Source organism: Corvus hawaiiensis, chromosome 30, assembly GCF_020740725.1.
Source record: "Corvus hawaiiensis isolate bCorHaw1 chromosome 30, bCorHaw1.pri.cur, whole genome shotgun sequence".
Classification (NCBI taxonomy): Eukaryota; Metazoa; Chordata; class Aves; order Passeriformes; family Corvidae; genus Corvus; species Corvus hawaiiensis.
In genome coordinates, this window is record NC_063242.1 from 3,786,612 (window position 1) to 3,806,209 (window position 19,598).

The 19,598-nt window shown below is 37.9% G+C and overlaps 1 protein-coding gene across 2 annotated transcripts in view; it reads left to right on the plus strand.

Moving 5' to 3' along the window:
- GABBR2 (gamma-aminobutyric acid type B receptor subunit 2) overlaps positions 1 to 19,598 on the plus strand; it is a 470,824-nt gene that overhangs the window by 334,331 nt on the left and 116,895 nt on the right. For both annotated transcript variants that reach the window (XM_048289220.1, XM_048289221.1), the window contains exon 13: positions 2,754 to 2,876. In XM_048289220.1, the coding sequence (XP_048145177.1) occupies positions 2,754 to 2,876 (123 nt within the window). The remainder of the gene's footprint in view (positions 1 to 2,753; positions 2,877 to 19,598) is intronic.

The following is a 19,598-nucleotide window of genomic DNA, read 5'->3' on the forward strand; positions in this document are numbered from 1 at the left end:
ATAATTCCCACTGCCAGTGACAGCTGCTGTTATACAACTCCCCTTCTTGTCCAGAAAAGGGCAGAGTAATGCAGGAAAAATTACTCCAAGAGGTATCCAAGGAAGAGCTCCACTGTTTGCTGTACTCTATTTTTTTCTAATAACTACCTGTCCAAAAAGAGGTTACCAAATTTACAAGTGAACTAAAATACTGATCTGCAGTAGTGCAGGTCAGCTACGAATGAAAGAGGTACAAGAGCAAGGAGAAGTGATGTGATCACATTAGCAATGTGATCATGAGCAGTAAGTTATTTATTTTGATCCTGTGAGTGGATTATCAGTATTACTGCTTTTAATAATATCCTTTCACTCTTTTGCTTCTGGCATTGCTGTACCGGTGCGATTAATATTGCCAGGGGTTGGTAAATCTGCATCCAATGCAGCCTTGCTTTCAGTATGAATATAGTCCATACAAATATGGAAGACATTGAGCTGCTTACCCATCCTAGGTAAAATGTGCACTATTTTCATTAGAAAGATAAGATATTTTGGTGTTTTTTTCAAGGAACCTTTTGGCTCAGGAGAGCAGAGGGAGACATTTCTGGCAAGATGCTTTCACATACCTTTAAGTTTGTCAAATGCATATTTTTAGCTCAAATTAATCGTCTTCACCTCCGCTTGAGGGGCGAGGAGTGAGGAAGGGAGGGACATGTTCCAGAACAATACTTTTTCTGACCCTAAGTTGTACCCAAGATAGGTGGGATGAATTGTCTTTTAAAAGCTTCTGTCCCTGCCTATTGGCTACTGAGAAAGGCTAAATGTAATAGTTCAACAGCCAACTTCAGTAAAATAAACCCAATCAGTTAGAAAGAAAGACCAATTATGCCAATACAATAACCAAATATGCCAAATAAATTCCCTAGCCATTTAAGAGGGAGGAGAAGAAATTCAAGTTGAGGTGTCTACATTTCATCTAAATCCAAATTCTCTTTGGACTTGACTCCCCCTTGTTTTCTCTTCCATGTCTCCACTCATATTAGGAGCAGTACTAGGTATGTTTCACCCAAGGCCTGTTTGCAGGCATTAGAAAAGAGATTAAAAAACCCATGGGCTATTTTAAAAAAGGCTAACCTGTTCCTTTTCAGCTTTGATTGCCACTTGATAAACAGCTGAAAGGTCAGACTCAGCTCTGTTTTCCCAAAGAATACAAGGGACCAAGCTGTGTCTGAGAATCTTTGCTTAATATCTGCTTTTGTTCTCTCTGATGAGATGGATGTACTGCTCCGTTACTGCCACAAACATGTGGAAAGCATCATTTTCCAGTCCTTTATGGCAAGGGTAGCTACATGGGTTTACATAACTGGTCTCAGGAAATGAAAATAAAATATCGAGTCCTTTAGCTCATTCTGATTTTTAGCCTTTATTTTACTCATAGTTTATTCCAAATTATCTATAAAATAAACCAGTAGATTAACAAAATGTAGTGCACAATGTTGACGAAACATCTTTTAAAATAAAAAATGTATCACACCAAGCCATATGAAAACCAGACTTTCTAAAGTTCTTACATTATTTCAAATTTTCTTCACTTTTATAATTTACTTCAGCTTGATAAGAATTTAATGCAAATACAATTTATTCTATGCAGGAATACTAACCTTGCCTGTATTAAGATTAGCTGACACTTCTGGCTTTTTTAATGCATTTTCAAAATCCTGATAATTTCATCAAATTGAACTGAAATAATTATAACTTTATTAAGCTTCTCAGGCTTAATATTTTTGAATATTTCATTTGGATTAAGTCAGCTCTTTCCAAGAGTGAAAACTTGGAAAAAAATAGGTGGGTTTGTCCATGTTAAAGCAATTTGGCAATAACTTTTGACTATTGGATGAGTGTTCTTAATAATAGAGGTACATATTAATTAAGAAACTACGATCATAGACTCAAGAACACTGAAATAAAATTAATTTAAGCCTGATATTTCGACATGCTTACAACTTTGCAACTGAAATAATGTAATTGAAGTGTATTTTTTCTGTGTTGCTATGTGTACAATAGTAGAAATAACACAGGGATTGCATGCAGTTATAAAAGACTCTAATACATGGTTTGGCTTGTTATTTTTATCAGCAACCCGTTTTTCTTTTTTGAACCTAAACCCCAAGCAAAATTAAAAGCATGTTTTACACTGTGCATTAAAGCCTCTGACCTTTGTAATATAGAAAAAATGCATCATTCCTTTCTGCTCCCTGGATAACAGAGGCAAATATTAAACACATAGAGACTCAAAACCTCCAAAATAAACTTCTGATACCATCTATGTTTTCCACATCCAAGAAGGTTATGAAGAAGTGAGCGCTAAATCTCAGTGAAAACTACTTCAATTCCAGCTACTCTGAGATGTTGAGGAACATTTTCCCAAATTTGCCTGCATAAACACTGTAGTGGCTCCATAGAATATATTTTTCTCATTTTCCAGGAGTTAATATTAAACCTGGTTTTCAATATTAATGTTTAAGAGTCCTCCCAAAGTATTTTTAGAAGTTGGAAAGCACTTCAGATACTTCTAATAACCATGAAATGAACTAAAATAATTTGTCTTGCTTTCATCTTTCTATATTTATTTTCTTTGTTCATTGTTAAAAACCTTTATTATTAGCAACCTGTGTTTTTCTCCCTATATAGGAATAAAGCTGTACAGGGTCTATCTGTGGCTCATGGGAATCTCCCTGCTTCTTTTTTCTTTTTTTTTTTTTTTTTTGTCTCTCCAGATCATTAAAGACCAGAAGCTACTGGGGATAGTTGGAGGGATGCTACTGATTGATCTTTGCATCCTGATTTGCTGGCAGGTTGTGGATCCTTTGAGGAGGACAGTGGAAAAGTATAACATGGAGGTATGTCCTCAAGCCCAAGTAATACTTATAGTAGCATATCAGTATCTATAGCTTTCCATAAGATCTAGCTAAAGATGCACTAAGTAAAATGAAAGCAAGTCAAGCTGTGCATTTCGGGGGAGGAAGGATTCAGGTTTTTAAAACCAAATAGAAAAGAAACAACTGCAACAGAAAGAAATTGTGTATGTAGTTGCAGGTGCCACGTTTCTGTCACTTGTGAGAGGTTTTATTTGCAAGGGTTGTAAACACAGCAGCGTCCTCTGCTAAGACTCTCTATTAGTCTGTTGCAATAAATAATAGATTATCAGAACCCATTAGTGGATTTCAGTAAGAGCTCATTCAAGATAAGTGCAGGAGAGGTCACTGCTTAGACTGCATTCTTTGTGGAGATGGTCAGGAATTATGTTACCTACCGCTATATTTATTTTCAGTAATTTTATGGGCATGCACCCATACTGATTGTTCCTCTTTTAATAAAGGTCACACAAGCAGTTTTGATGGGCAGGAGGTAATATCTTAATTCCAGCTGTAGACACTTTCCAGCACTCTGGCTGGTTTCTAGAAGTGGAGCTGAAATAGAGCTTTCTGGATAAACTGACAGCAAGAAACATGGCAGCAACAATTCAAACCTAGGAAAAAAACATCTCTCTGTATGTAGATTTGCAGTGTTTGAGAGTTTATTGCCTCCAGCATGGAAACTGGTGATATCTGAAAACTACATTGTATGAAGACACTCTAGAAGTGTTAGTTTCTTCTCCAATACTTGGCAATTGGTAAGAAAAAGAACAGTAGTTTTCTCTTCTGATGTTAAAATTTGCAAGAAAATATATACTATTTTACTTCAGTGCTTTTACTTTGTTCTTACTTTGCAGTGTAGCTCTGGAATTTTATTAGGAGAAGATTTTACTTTTTATTTGAGTATAATTTGTAGAAGATACCCTAGAACAATGCCTCTTAAACTGCAAGGGATGCCTTAGAAGAAATAATTTTAGAGTCTGAAAAGATTTCTCTCAGTCATTCCCCAGAGTTTGAAAGACTTCCCAGCTAATACAGTTGTCAGTGAAAAATTGAAAATGTAAGTGAAATTTGTCTTCTGGAGACACTTCTGGTTTGTCTGTGTATAGCTTGAAGCCATAGCAGCTTGTTGAGAGCCTTGTTTACTTCATTTTACTCCAACTGCATTGTAACTGATCTTTCAGTTGTCAGTATTGTTAACAGTTTCTCTGCTCATCTAAACCCAAGTGTATTATGACAAATAGTTACAACATTCAATTAAAATAATCTCAGATAGAAGGAATTTTACTTTTTACTTTAGTTATAACTAAAGATCCTGATTTCCACTAGATTCTCTTGAGTAAAATGTCCCTAGACAGAAGCAGTAACTGTGAAGTTAAACTGATGCCATGATGATTCTTTTGCCATTTTTTTTTATACCTTTTTTACAACTTCTGTACCCTTAGTGCTTTTGCCTACATTCTTGGACTTGTTTGTCAAGCTAGGAGACTAAACATTTTAGAAGCTTCGTAGGTAGGGATCAGTGTGCCCCAGACCCCAAGGTCCTCTCCAGAACACATTCTGTAAACTGAGATAGAACCATCCAGGGGAAGGTTCCTTGGGGAGGGGGGCTCATTCGAGCCTCTCATTGGGGAATCTTTGATAGATATGCTAATTAGTAAGATCTATAATGTTAGACCAGATCTTTTGGGGATGTGCACTGTGGTGTGCATTGCGGTGCCTTCAACCTGGCCACGGTGCACCTAAGGGTCCTTAAAATAAATACCAAGATAAAATCCCTTTTTCCCTTCCAGCTGTGTTTGACTCTTGCTTTTAAGACCAGGAAAAGGCATCAAAACCATAAATACCATATACTTGAAAAATAATGTTTATTGTAGTTTTAAATTATTGCAATTTCCATCTAAACTTTTTAGTGTATATTCTTTGATCATCTAATGTATAACACTCAAAACTTAGTGTGTTTTTTCCACATTTGGGGCTTTCCAGACCATGGGGCTGCACACCACTTGCCTGAACTTTGTATAGGAAGTGCAATTCTCCTGGAATTACATAAGCCCATTCAAAGTGACATTTCCTGAATGCACACATGAGGATGTTTAATATTTTGATCCCTCAGTGTAGAATTGACTTGAACTTACTGTTAGAGCTCTTAGTTATTACTGTAAGTTGCGCAGAGTATTTTTTAAGCTAATGGATTTGGGGTGGGAAGGAAAGAGAAGTCTTGTACTAGCAAATATAGTCATTAAACTATTGTATGTGCATAAAATATGTTATTATAAAAGCAGTAAGGTGAACTGCAATTTGCTTTCCTGAAGCACACCTCTTCAGATCTCAAAAACTCCTGTGTAAAAGTAAATGACAATTGTCTTTGCTGCGATTATTATTATTGTTATTTTTATTGTTGTTGTTATTATGTTATTTTTTAATTTTTATGTTTTTAAAGTATAATGGTGAATTCTTTAGTTGAGTTTGATTGACCACATATTATATTTTCTATATTTGAAAAATACTTGCCACATAGTAAACACGACTGGTGGCAAGTTTCTGTTTGATTTCAGGAATATTTTGTAGAGGATGTTTCTTGTCCCACTTGATTCTGTGAAATAATTTTAAAGGGATTATTTCTGTCAGTTAATGCTAATCCAAGTGATAAAGATTAAACTAAATGTAGGCTCCAAAGTCATGAATGCAATCAGTCATTCTAACTAATGAACCATATGAGTGTTGTTTATGAATACTCATCAGCTTCCTACGTGATAGTTCTGCATTTGGCTTCTATCAGGTGGCCCTCTGTTAGCTGTGTCTTCATAAACATGTCAATCAAAGGAACCAAGACAAGAAGCCTAAAGACTGGTTATGTCCTGTGCTCTTTGCTATTATTCACAAAATAGTTCATTTCAAGGAAAGAATAGCAGTAAATTATCAAAAACTTTTTAAAGAGTTCTTAAACCCAGAACTTAAAAATCCAGGCTCCTTTTCTGGAGTTGTTTGCAAAGTCCATGCAATCCATGCATTATAAACTGAGGATAGGCAGTCTAAATCTAAAAATACTGAGGGAAGTGAAGGCATTTGTGGAGACTCTCTGCCCCTTAGGGTAGGCAGAAATTATATGGGATGTTGGGTCTGTCAGTTTTCAGACCTGTTTCTGGCACCCTGATCCCACAAGTCTTTAGGGAAAGCACAGCTGTGGCTGCCCTAAGACACCATGTTAAAAGTTGTAATGACCGAACCATAAAGCATCCAGATCCTCAGTAGGGGAAGTAGTTTATGATATATAGACAATAAAATTGCTGGATAAAAGCAAACAGGTTAAAGACCAAGGCAGGGATGACTTTAAAAATTCCCTAACTATATGCTGGTCTGCAGAAGAACTGTAAAGGTGTCCCTATGTACATTTCCTAAGTTTGACTTTCACATAATGCAAAAGCGTTTGCTGACACAAAGGGCTTCTCAACTTCAAGCAGCAGTGTAAAAAAAAAAGGAAATAATCCATAATGTTACCTCTATTCATCTGTTTTCCTAGTTGCACTGGCTGTAACATTTCTCCTTTTGCTAATTTTTCAGACCAGTGGAGAGATCAATCACTTTTTTCCTCACTAAGTCATAATTCGTCATAATTCATCATAATTCACCTTTTTTGTCATAATCAAAAGTTCTGCAGTTATGCTCAGATCTGAGCTAGGTTCCTGCCAGACTAAGTTTCTCCCAGTCACATGAACTGGAGTGCATCCTTCCTGCACTGTCTCACTGGCTGGGCTCTTGGGCTCTACTGCCCATGAGGAATTACAGTGCTTCTGTGGATGCGGCTGGAGAAGAGCTTTGCAAGGCTCTACCATTTTTTTCTTTTTGAACAGCTTTCTTAAGAAGGCAGTGTGTATGTGCCAGGGTGCTCTGTGTGGTTTTTTCCTGCTGCCTAAAAAACTTTGCCTATTTCAATCAAATATGACAAATTTGAGCAGATACAGCTCTTAAGGACATAGCACTGTAAGACATTTTCTGGAAACAGCCAGCTGTGTGGAGGAGAAGTTCTGGTAGTGTCTCCTCTAAGAGAAGGGTGACAGGGTGAGTTTATCCCTTTGTCTAAAGACAGATATTTTAAATGACCCACTGCAGTGGATCTTCACTCTTAGCCAAAGAGAATCCAGCCACAGGACAAAAACTACTTAAGAAACCAGCTTGCTCTAATTTCAGTTGCTCAGCTGCATTGGAATGGAACCACAGTCTGAAATAGCAGAATCCTTTAGAAAGTGGAGTCTGTGCAATAGCCATGTCATAATTCAATTATGTACTTAGTACAGCTGAAAGGGTCTGTGTGTACACACGCACTCACACTCACCTCTTGCTTGTAATTAGCTCAGTTGGTCAGAGCATGGTACTAATAATGTCAAGGTCGTGTGTTCAGTTCCTGTATGGGCCATTCACAATGATCCTTGTGGGTCCCTTCCAACTCTGAATATTCTGTGATTCTGTGATTTTATGGTGGAGTAACTCTTTAGAGTTTAGCTTGAAAGGCTCTGACTGGCTTATCTTCTCCCAACACAAATATCTGTGAAACAGATTGGATCTCTGTGGCCTTGGAAGGTAGACAGTGATAATGTTTAATAAATAATAACTTGTCAGGGAAATGGACTACATTTTATAATTCCCAAGGTAAAAAGATCTTGCATTAGTGTTAGATACAATAAAAGTAGTAACTTGCATACTGGATGCCAATATTTCTTGTAAAATTTTAAAACATGTTTATCCAGGGCAGCAGCCTTCGCATTCCTTGATGTCTTAGTACTCATCAAGTAGTTATTTCTGTGATGTTTCCTCTTATGCATTCTTATGATAGCATTATCAAAATTTAAAAATAAACTTCATTCTGGTATCTGGAATACCAGTATTTAAGGTTTCACCCTAATTTGTCCTGGGATGGTAATAAACGTGAAATAGAGGAAAAAATCTGAACAAGGTGCCATTTTAGAACACACTGAAGAGAAAAAGAGATCAATGTGATATGTCCTATTTGGGCTTCTAGCATTGATATGGATGTAAAATGCAGAAAACAATATGAGGAAACCTTATATGAGGATGTTGAAATAACAAAAATACCAATATGCAGGAAAGATTAGTAGGCCATGCCAGTGTTAAAGCAGTGCAATATGTTAAAGAAAAGTCAGTTCATATTACCAAATTAATTATTTCAGTGAGTGAGACAGAATTCCTACATATTACAAGTGTATAACTATGGTGCCAGACACATATTACTACACAACAAGCCAGAAGGTCAGCTTTGACTGATCTGTTGAGGGACTCATAAACATTGCAAAACCAAAAAAATGGCTATGTAAACTGGACAAATGTGCTGCTCAGACTAACTCATTTCTAATTCAACAGATTAGAGAACCCACAGACAGAGAACTAACCTTTGATTTCGTTCTGAGTAGTACACAGTGTCTGTTGTCTTGTAATATTGTTTTGTCTCTACATTTTTTAAATGAAAGTTATGTGAAAATTTGGATTCAACTGCACAGATGTAGATTTTTTTCTTTAATATCCACTTTCATCAATAACACTGCTGTTGTAGGGACTGGTAAATACTTTGGACCAAAATTATACACAGAGGAGTGTGGGGTGGGCTGGGGTAGGGACGGGTATTTGTATTCACATGGTAATATGTGAGTAACGTAGGTATGGAATTGGTGAAGATGTCTGGTTCAAATTCATGCGCTCAAGTAGATTTATGTAAATCCTTTGACATTTTGAAAAAGTCAGATCATGTTCTTTTCTCTTTCTGCATATGTATATATGCATAAACAGATGTGTTTATGGGGTTTTGTTTACATTGTGCTGTTCAGTCAGCTAACAGCTGGATTAGAGAGAACTTTGTCAAATGTGCAATATGAAATGAAGAATTTAATTGGCTGAAGTAGTTTCTGGGGGTGTTCAGCCTAATGCAGGTCAGAGCTTGTTAGTCAATTTGTTCTCTAAATATCATTACGCCCATCTGTTTCCCCTACTATTTTTTAAATAAATTTAATTTTTTTCCTTCCAATTTGAAATATTACAGACTGTGGGAGCCAAATGTCTCCTGAAATCTGTAGCCTGCTTTCAAACCCTGCCATTGTAGCTCTCAGCAGGCGGCCCGCCAGGAGTAGCTGAAACAGAACTCTTACTTGCATCTGCTGGGACACTCCAGTGGCTGGCAGATGCTGCAGAGAGAAGGAAAATGAATGGCTATTAAAGTCATCTGTAAACCTTCCACTGGCCCAGAGGATCTAGCACAGGTCCAAAGAAAGAGTAAATACTAAAGTGTAAAAGCTGGTTTACTTCTCTCTTTCATTTGACATCAGTTTCCAAGGAAACAGAACAAAACGTGAGAAGTGGGAGCCAGCAGCTGAGATTGACTCAGCTGGTGGCTAGTCCTGCTTCTGTTCCCATGGAAACATGTATCAAATTGGCAAAAATAAGGAAATAGGGCAGGGTCAATTCCAAAATGGCAGGATGAATGGCTGCTGCTTAACAACAACTACTTAACAAGATCAGGTTTGCTGGTACTTATTCCTCTTCAAGAAACAATTCCAGTTTTAGTTCTGCCTCCCAAAAAACCAGTATTTCCCCACCTCAGGAGTGTAGGAACCACTGTCATTGACGAGACTTGTAGCTCCTCTTGTCCGGCAGCTTGTTTAAAACAATGACTGGCCCAAATACTTTCAGAGGTGGATGCCAAAAATGTGTAGTGCACATCTGAAAGTCCATCTGTCATGCTTGAAAACTTCAGTCATGATTCATAATGAGTAGTAACTTGAAACAAGCAGTTGTGTATAGCTCATAGCTCTTATACTCTCACTAATTGAAAACTTTTGTTATTCCCATAAATGTCAGGGGGGTTTGACTCTTGCATACTTTGCACAGTTCAGTGTAATTGCTAACTAGATACTGCATGAAGAACTTCCTTCTTCAGTTTTGGAAATGTTGCTTTTCAGTCTCATTGAACATATACTATGTTTCTTTTAGGGAAGAAAAAGAGAATTGAATCTTCCACATCTCCTTTGGCAGCACCAGCCATTACTATGCATCTGTGTGTTTACAACCTTATTTTCCTCTTTTCTCTTTGGTAGACAGTCCCAATCTTATTAAGCTCTTTTTCATATGACATAGAAAGTCTAAAGCATCCTTTTTTAGTTAGGATGACTAATATTGCATATTTTAGAAGATCTGTGTAATGTGTTTTATCTATTATTCATCCTCTTCCATATATTTAGTGTATTATTTTTCACTGTTGCACACTATTGAACAAAATTTTGGACTTCACTGTCAAAGCGATTCCCAGATCATTTCCATGAACTAATTACGACTCTGAGAAAATGTATAAGCAGTTCCACTGTTTTTACAGTGGAATTACAGTTACTGAAATCAAATTCCACTCGTCATCATATGGCCCACTCAGTTACTCTCCTCACACAGTTTTAGACTCAATTAACCTCAATATTTTTGTCTGGATATTTTCATGCTCGTGTTGTTGGGCAACACTGATTTTAGTATGGAATTATGGTTCTTAGAGTGAAAGTATTATTCTGGAATATGGAAGCATGATAGTGGAGGGGTTTTATGATAAAATTATTGTTACTTATGCTACTGTTATGTAGTCACACTTCTGGCATGTCACTGCTGCTTTGCTCTAGCTCCTCCAGTTCTGAGGGCTCTGCCGCCAGATGTACCCAACAGGACTCATCCTTTCAACTGCATTTGGAAATCCAAACTCTTATTCCCCCTTTGGGATTTTAAGGCATAATCCCTAGTCCTCAGTGAACTAGTCTACTGGAGGAAAGGAAATCAGATGTCAGATATCTAACTCCAACAAGTCAGTTCGTACACATGCACCGAAGCAGCCATTTACTACTTAGGATAGCACCACTGCTGAGATTGCTGCGTGACACAACCAGTGAATGATTAACCACCATTAAAAGCAGCAGACATATCATCTATCAGGGACACCTGGCTGCTTCCCACAGAAGGCACTGTGACAATTTTGTTCATTCACTGAGGAGGCTCATTACATGATAGACCCAGTGGCACTTCCTCACTTTAAACTTTGAACACATAGGATACAATCATTCAGATTTATTTCTCTGAAACCTAAAGCTAGAGCCTAACTTAACACTGATTTTATGCTCCTTTATAAGAGTACAGTGTTGGCATAGGATACTTTTTGGCAGAACTGCCTACCAAATAGAAACATACCTGGCTTTAGGTTATTTCAGCATTTGTTAAGCAGTACCGCATTAGCAAGGTCATAGAAGCTCTTTTCCTCACATGCTTACCTTCTTTCAGAAATAGGTCTCTGTGATATCTCATTTTTGCTTGAACTGCATATTGAGTGTCAAGATTTACAGGCTTTATAATCCAGACAGGAATATTTTTTGCTCTTTTTTCCAGTGATTTGAGTTGTTCTTTATATCAGAATCAAAAAAAAAAAGACAAGAAAACTCTTCTCTCCACCAAACACCAAAACCTGATGAGGATAAACTTCCAGAAAACAGAGTCTAGGAACTGATTAATCTTTCTTGCTGCATTTTATCCTGGATAATCAATATTCAACCATTTCTAGTATTGTAGCATCTCTCTTGTTTTCTAGAACGAACCACCATTGTATAAAGAAAGATAGACTTTAATGCTTATGTCCAAAAACAGATTCTGGTATGGATAAAAAGAACCATAATGAATTACTCCAAGAATATGCTAAGGCTGCACTAGAGACCAATAAAATCCTTCCACCAGACATCTCTGAAAATAGATCATTTTGCATTAAAATAGCTATTTAGAATAGCAGATTTTCTAATGTAATTAATACTTCTTTGGGGAAGAATATTCCCTTGTTCCTTCAAATGTTTAAGTAGGCTGATACTGAAAAGATACAATCTGGATATCCTGGTGCTTCTTTAAAAACATTCTTTCAATCATAAGTAACCTTATGGAGAAGGCAAGCCTTAGCTTATATTATAGGTAGTTAAAGATAGTATTGTTTGCCTAGAATGTCCTAAGTTCTGGCCAAGAAACTGTACTGGAACAGATTAATGGCAGTGATTAGTCCTGTTGTCAATTTGGAAATCAAGCCATTGAGTCACTTGCCACAAGATCTTTATGCAGAGCTTGACCATGAAGTAATGCTGTCTCACTCAAGAGGTGCACCTTGGCTTTGCACTAAAACCACTTCAGTGCTGCTCAAACTTAATAGGAACTGATGTACTTCTCCTTTGAGGTGAAGTGCCAGGTGGAGCACTGCTATTTGTAAGCACACCCGGGGAGACAGGGAGAGCTGGCTGGACTGCAAGGGCATACACACAGGCAATAAGCAGATGGCAGTGATGCAAACTTAACCCAGACTTCATGCTGATGGGCAGAGGGCCTGAAGAAGAGCTTCCTTGAACAAAGCCATCCTCTTCATGGCTATGCAGTATGGGTCATTTCACTTCTATATTTAGTTCTCCTGGATTCCTCGTCATTACTGCACTCTCTTACAGAGCAGCATCTGTAAGCAATGGACTGTATTTGTGCTCAAACCTTGAAGACTCTGTCCTTCCCTAGCAAAGCAATGCAGTCATATTTTGAGAACTATTTTGAAAAAAGTGCTAGTAAAAACACAGGACATTTTCTGCAAGTGCCTTGGGCCATTCTCTGCTGGAGTTTCCCATATGGTAGTAAATCAAAGCCTTTATATGACTATCTTTTAGGTACGTAAAATTGTTTTGCTTTAGTGGGTAAAATTGTTTCTTCTCTGATAAGCATACTCTAAAACATAAATGTATATTTCATATGAAAGTGAGAAAAAAATTTTTCTGGCTCTGCCAAGCACCAGAATGAACTTTTCTACAAAAATTGCTGTTTTCATGCATCTCAGCCATGCAAAAGCAAAGATTGTTTCTCAATTAGCTTTCTCCTGCATTAATATCCAGCAGAATGTGTTTATGCCTATGCATTTTTATTTTAAAATACCCTCCTGCATAGAGTTCTCTCCCTGGATAAAAGAGAAGAAACACATAATAGCTGTTAACCCCATTATTAATGGGGCCAATATTCATTAGCAATACTTTGGTTGCATAGGTATTTTTTAAAGCTATAAAACAGAGGGCATCTTGCTTTTTGAAGAGCTGAATCACAGTGAAGTCTACTTTCCAAACTGTTTTCGTTCTTAGACCTTCAGCAGCTCCATTTGGGAAGTGCATTCCTTCCTTCAATGCTTCTGTACCCTCCTATAATGCTTTCTCCTGCCTGTGTCCATGAACTCTCACACTTAACAAATCTTACCTCACGCTCTCTTTCACTACCATAATGTCCAGGTCATTCATAAAACTGGCTGTGTGAAAGGACAACAAACTTATGGCTTAGGCCAGCTCAACTTTAGATCACTAGCCACACTTGAGCAACTGTTAAAGACTGGTGATGACCTGACTGTGGGTAACCGCCGGTCAGGAAGAAGAAAACGTGAAGAATGGATGCAGACTGGACAATTTCCCAAAAGAAATTGTTTTTGTTAAGGATGCTGAGACTGCTCAAATCCAATCATTCATTTTTTTCTTTAAAGAAAGAGCTATGAATCAACCATGAGCTACACAGATGGATATGGACATACTTCTGGACAGTCAGTGTAAGGCTTCCCACTAAGACCTGATTTAATGGTTTGTAGTTAAGACTCAAAAATAAATGCTTACTAATTAGTTATGTGTAAGTGGAGCAAGTTCCTAGTGCACAAGGGTGCTTCATAGAGACCCAGTCCCCACAGCTGTAGCTGCCTGGCAGCCCTCTGTTTGGCTTTTTTTTTTTTTTTTTTGGTGGTGGTAGTCAACAGTCTTTTCAACAGAAAATTCTGAGTTTTCGTTCTATTGTCATCATTACTTCTCACCTTAACAGCAATGTCATGGATCCATTTTTTTATTTTCAGTTACATTTAAAAAAACTTAGTATTGCCTTTTAGCTACTTGTTCTTGAAAACTTGTATTAGCCATCCTAATTTTTCTCATGTAATTTCTGCTCTAATATATAACTTCCTTATTATGGCTATGTTATAAAGGACTCCTGATTATCTCAAATAACATTCTGGATTTAAGTGATTGGTGTACTTATTTCTTTAGAATTCCCATTTTATTCAACACTTTGCATTGATTCTGTGGTATTTGTATCGCTTCCTCATGAAGCATCTGTGACCCAAGTAAGAATTTTAGAGATCCAAGAATCTTTCTAAGCAGTTGATAATTCCTTTACCACTTTATATCAGGTTAGAGTTTACAAATCTAGAATCCTCATTTTATGGAAAATACCTTACTTATATTTTAAAATTATTATGTCTGCTTTTTTCATTAACAAATGAAATATTGTGTAATTCTTACCAGTGTGGAAGAGTCTCTTCTAATCTATTCAGAATTAGATACTCCAAAAGGCACATATTTGTGAAAAAATGCTTCTCTAAATATCTAATTTCAGTATGTTGCATACAGATGTTCATATATATGTATGAATGTTGTTAATATGTACATATATATAATATCTTGACTGTTGGTATTTCAGTTCTGGTATTTGGTCAGGGATAATTCAGGTGACCAAATATCTGGTTAAAGAATTTTTTTTTTTAAATAACTTTTTCTGAACCTTGGTGTACATGTGCTTTTCCAAGGGAGTCTCTCTCGTTTTATGACAGTCTTGAATATGTGAGCTCTTAGCTTATGTGAATTTTCAAGAATCTCCTATGGAATGGTAGAGGACCTAAACATAATTGAAACAACCCATGGCTTGGATTCTGGTAGGCAAAACCTGGGTATTCTCTCTGTTATTTACTTCTGTGTGCTGGTTACTTCTCTGCAGAAAAGGAATTTTTCATCTAAATGCTCTGATTAGTTCTCTCGCATTTTGTGGGGCTGTTGTAAATAAAAGTGGAACAGTACATGTACATCCTAAATTTGTAGAGACAATGATAGAAAGTTCCATTCACAATGGAATTTTCTGTTTGCAATAATACCATTGAGCCAGCACGTAACTTTGTGCAGCAGACGAAAGCAAAATGAATATTTCTTGCTTCCAAAATGGAGGTGTTCTTCATCTTTGCTGTATAGGTTGAAGGCACACATCTTTAATGCTTTCATTGGGATCTAATCTTGCAGTAATGCTGTGACCAGTTTAAACCAAAGGTTTTTTTCAGTTTTTTTCATATCCTTCATTTGCATACATTAAATAGGAGAAAGAACAGCCAGTTAAAGCACTCTGGAGACACATTCAGGATGGAAATGTATGTGTGATGGCAAACCATCAAACAAAATTATAAGAAATGGTGTTACAAAGGAATTGGGCTGGAATAAGACAGAAGAGATCACTGTGGAGGCAAGAGTGTGATAATTTGGATCTTTTTTCCCTCTTTGCCAGTGTTTGGAGTTTTTTTAATGAATTAATAAAATTTTAATTAATATGAAATGAGATCCATATCAGAAATGATCAAAGTAATTATTTAAGCAGGTAAAATGATGAACTTTGACAAGCTGTTTCCACAAGTCACTATGACACTGATCTCATAAATTGAAATGCCAAGCAAGATTTCTGGTTTAAGGGAAAATGACACGATAGGTGAAACTGCATGTAAATAAATGCCAGGTAATGGTTAGATCATGATACAGTAGCACTTAAGTATAATAAAATATCATCTTAATGCACAATAGGAGTCAAAATGCAAACCAAGTGTAAGGAATTACAAGAAAATAAGTAGGGCACAAAATATAAAGCAATATTATGCCAGTGTTTGAATCCAGAGTGGAATTACACCTATACCTATACTGTGTACAGCCCCAGCACAGTTCCTTACCTCCAGGAGATGGGAAACATGCAGAGCTATGTAGAGCCTTGAGAAGTATGGAATAGCCCCCATCCAAGAATTAGGCTGGGATCACTTCTGCCTAGAAAAGAGATGGATGAGGACGGGGAAGAATAAAACCTTCAGTGGCTTAGAAAATGTGATCAGAAGTGATCACACATAGTCTATTCCTATACAAGAGCTAAGGAGAATGAAGTGGAACTGGCAGGTTCAAGGAACAGACAACACATACTACAGATAGAGAACTTTTCTGCAAAATGTTATCCATCCTAAAATCTTACATGGGATTAATACAGGAACTGGGCACACTGATGAAAGAAAAAACTTTCAGGTGTTAAATAAGCAGACATGGCATCACTCTAAAGAAATCATTGTGTGACAGACAACAGAGTATTCTAGAGAGCTATTTCTATAATCTTGGCCTTTTTCAGATTCTTCCCCAGGGGAGGCATGGTTTGGTAGGACTTGAGATGTGTTGGGATAGATAGATTTTTGTGAGTACATCTGTTATATGTATCAACTATGGAGAGAGGGGCTACCCCTGTATTTTTAAATTCTCTTTGCATTTAATTTTATTTCTATTCTTTATAATGTTTTCATAGAATAAAGAGAGCTATTCTGAGAAATTGTAGATAATATTTCTGAACAATGATGGAAGAATGTTTAGAACGTAATTCTTGACACCAGGCGTCCTGCATTCTTTGCCAAGTATGTCACAATATCATATTTTAGAGCACTTGATAATTGTGCTATGATGGGAAAACATATTCTTCTAATATGTCGTAAAGAGGAAGAGGTCTCTAGTGTTTACCTAATTTTTATTTAATTCATACAAACTGACTCCTGAAAAAGCAACTGAAGTTAAGAAATTAAATACAGAATTATAGAATCTTTGAGACTGGAGGAGATCTCTGGATATTCTCTAGTCCAATGCCCCTGCTCAAAACAGAGTCACTTATGGTACATTTTTCAAGACCATGTCCAATCATATTTTGAATATATTCAAGTGTGGACTCTGTACAACCTCTCTGGGCAAAATGCTACAGTATTCAACCACCCTCATCATCAAAAATCTTTTTTTTTCTCAGGTTTAAATGGTACTTCCTGCATTTCAATTTGTGCCTTTTTTTTTTCCCTGAATACCACTGACAAAAGTCTGGTTTCATCTTCTTTACTCCCTCCCATTCTATTTTTATGCACATGGGTAAAATGCTCGGTTTCTCCTGAGCCTTCTTGTCTAAGGCAAAACCCCAGCTCTCAGCCTCTTCTCATGTCAGATGCTCCAATATCTTGAGCGTTTTAACGCTCTGTTCCTGAACTCAATCCAGTATGTCCTTCTTGCTCTCACACTAGAGATCCCAGGCTTGGACACAGTACTCCAAATATGAACTCACCAGGGCTAAGCAGAAAAGAATTATGTCCTTCGACCTGCTGGTGACACTCTTCCTAATGCAGGGGCACACTGCTAGCTCACACGCCACCTGACCTCTGCCAGGATCCCCAGGACATTCTCTGCAAAGCTGCTTTCCAGTCAAACACCACCCAGCCTATATGTGGTTCTTCATTGCCAGGTACAGAACTTGATATTTCCATTTCCTCTGCTCAGGAGATTCCTGCCAGCCCAGATCACCAGCCTGTTATCATCCCACTTAATAGCAGCACAACCTTCTGGTTTATCAGTACCTCCTACTTCTGTATCATCTACAAACTTACTAAGGAAGCACTCCATCCTACTGTTAACATCACTAACATATGCAACAGCATTGGCCAGTGTTGATCACTAAGAAAAATCATTTGTGACTGTACTCCTGTTGAACATTATTCTGCTAGATAATACAATCCCTTGAGTTTAGTCGGTTTAGTCAGATTTCAGTCCCGCTCCACTTGTCCCTACTATTTCTTGAGGAAGTTATGGCAGAGTGTTGAAAGCCTTGCTCAAGTGAAGATAGTAGCAGCTGCTCTCCCCTCATCCACCCAGTTAGACATTTTATCACAGAAGGCAGGATTTCCCCATCATAAATCCTTGCTGACTACTTCCAATTGCATTCTTGTCCTTAATGTGTGTGAAAATGGTACCCAGTGGAATTTGCTCCATCACTATCACAGGTGTTAAGGTGTGGTTGACCGGCCTGTGGTCCCCTAGATCCCTCTACTTGCCTATATCAATGCTCTTTGTATTTTCCAGTCCTCAGTCACCAAAGTCTTCCAAAGAGTGACCTCACAGGGACATCAACCAGTTCCCTTAGTCCTCATGGATGGATTCAGTTGGGTTCCATGGATTTGTGTATGTTGACTTGGTTTAATATTCCCTAACTTGGTCCTCCTAACTGAGCAAACTAAAACTTCATTTCTCCAGACTTTCCCACTGCTTTCAGGGGCTCCAGTTCCTCAGGATAAATGTTATGGGTAAAGTCTGAGGTGGACAAGGCACTGAGTGCCTCTTCCATGTCTTTTGTCGTCAGGTCTCCAGCCCCATTCATATTTATCTAATGAGGGAAGGTGTTCATTTTCCATGATGTCCCTTTTGCTGAGGAAAAATTTGTAGAAGTCCTTCATGCTGCCCTTCCTGTCTCTTACAAGATTCTGCTGCAGATGGGCTTTCCTGCACATTCACTTATCATAGAATCATAGAATTATAGGATATGCTGAGTTGAAAGGAACCCATCAGGATCATTGACTCCAAATCCTGGCCCTGCACAGGACACCCCAAGAATCACACCATGTGCCTGAGAGTGTTGTCCAAACACTTCTTGAACTCAGAAAGGTTTGGTGCTGTGGCCAAAATCTCTGCCCTCTAATCAAGTGTTGTTATCACGCTATTTCCCTTATCTCCTCCTTTCAGAATCCCAAACCTTACCATTTTGTGCTCACAGCAGCCAAGGCTGCCACCAATGTTCTCCTTCACCACATCTGCCTTTTTTCTGAGTCCAGAAGAGTGCTTTCTGTCACCACATCATATATGACTTGTGTCAGGAAGTTCTCACCAATACAATCCACAGATCCCCAGGATTTGCCACTTCTTGTGTTATATCAGGGGGTTAAGTTCCCTATGAGAAGCAGGATCTGCAAACATGAAGCTTTGTCCCATTGTCTGAATAGGAACTCGGCAACTTCTTCCTGAACAGGTGGTCAGTAGTAAACACTGACCATCATATGCACCACTTCGTTTGGCCCTCTAATTTTAACCCCAAGGCAGAACCTAATGTATTCCTGCAGCTATCTCATGTAACAGGCAACTTCTCTTTTTCGTTCCCCAACCTGTTTCTTCCTATTTATCTGTTGCAGCACTTGAGTCATGGGAGCCTTCCCATCACTGCTCTGTGACTCCAATGAGGATGCAGTCCTGCAACTGCACACATACCTCTGGTTCCACCAGGGTTTCCTCCGTGCTGCATGTATACATTTAAGTACAGGCACTTGAAAGGGATGCTCCATCATGCTGACTTCTCAGAAAAAGTGCGAACACTTCCTCCAGTTTCACCCCTGTCCACCTGGCATATCCGTACAATTCATTTGGGCTTCCTTCCATCCTGCTTTGTTGTTTTAAGGCCTTTTCTTGTCTACCTCATTCTACTTAATTTTTCACTGTTCAATAAAAAATCAGTGACCTATTGTGTGTATCTGGTGAAATTATCAAATACCTCTATTTCTGATAACTTCAGTGCTTCACAGAACTTCACTGTATTTCATTGACTTACAGAAACAGAAGTGCTGTGAAAGCAAAAGGCTTCCAAGGTTAAGTAAAAATATGAAATATGCTCTCTACAACTACCTGTAGCAAGGCAGGGGTCAGTCTCCTCTCTCAAGCAACAATCAATAGGACAAGATAAATGAGCTCAAGTTGAGCCAGGGGAAGTTTAAATTGGATA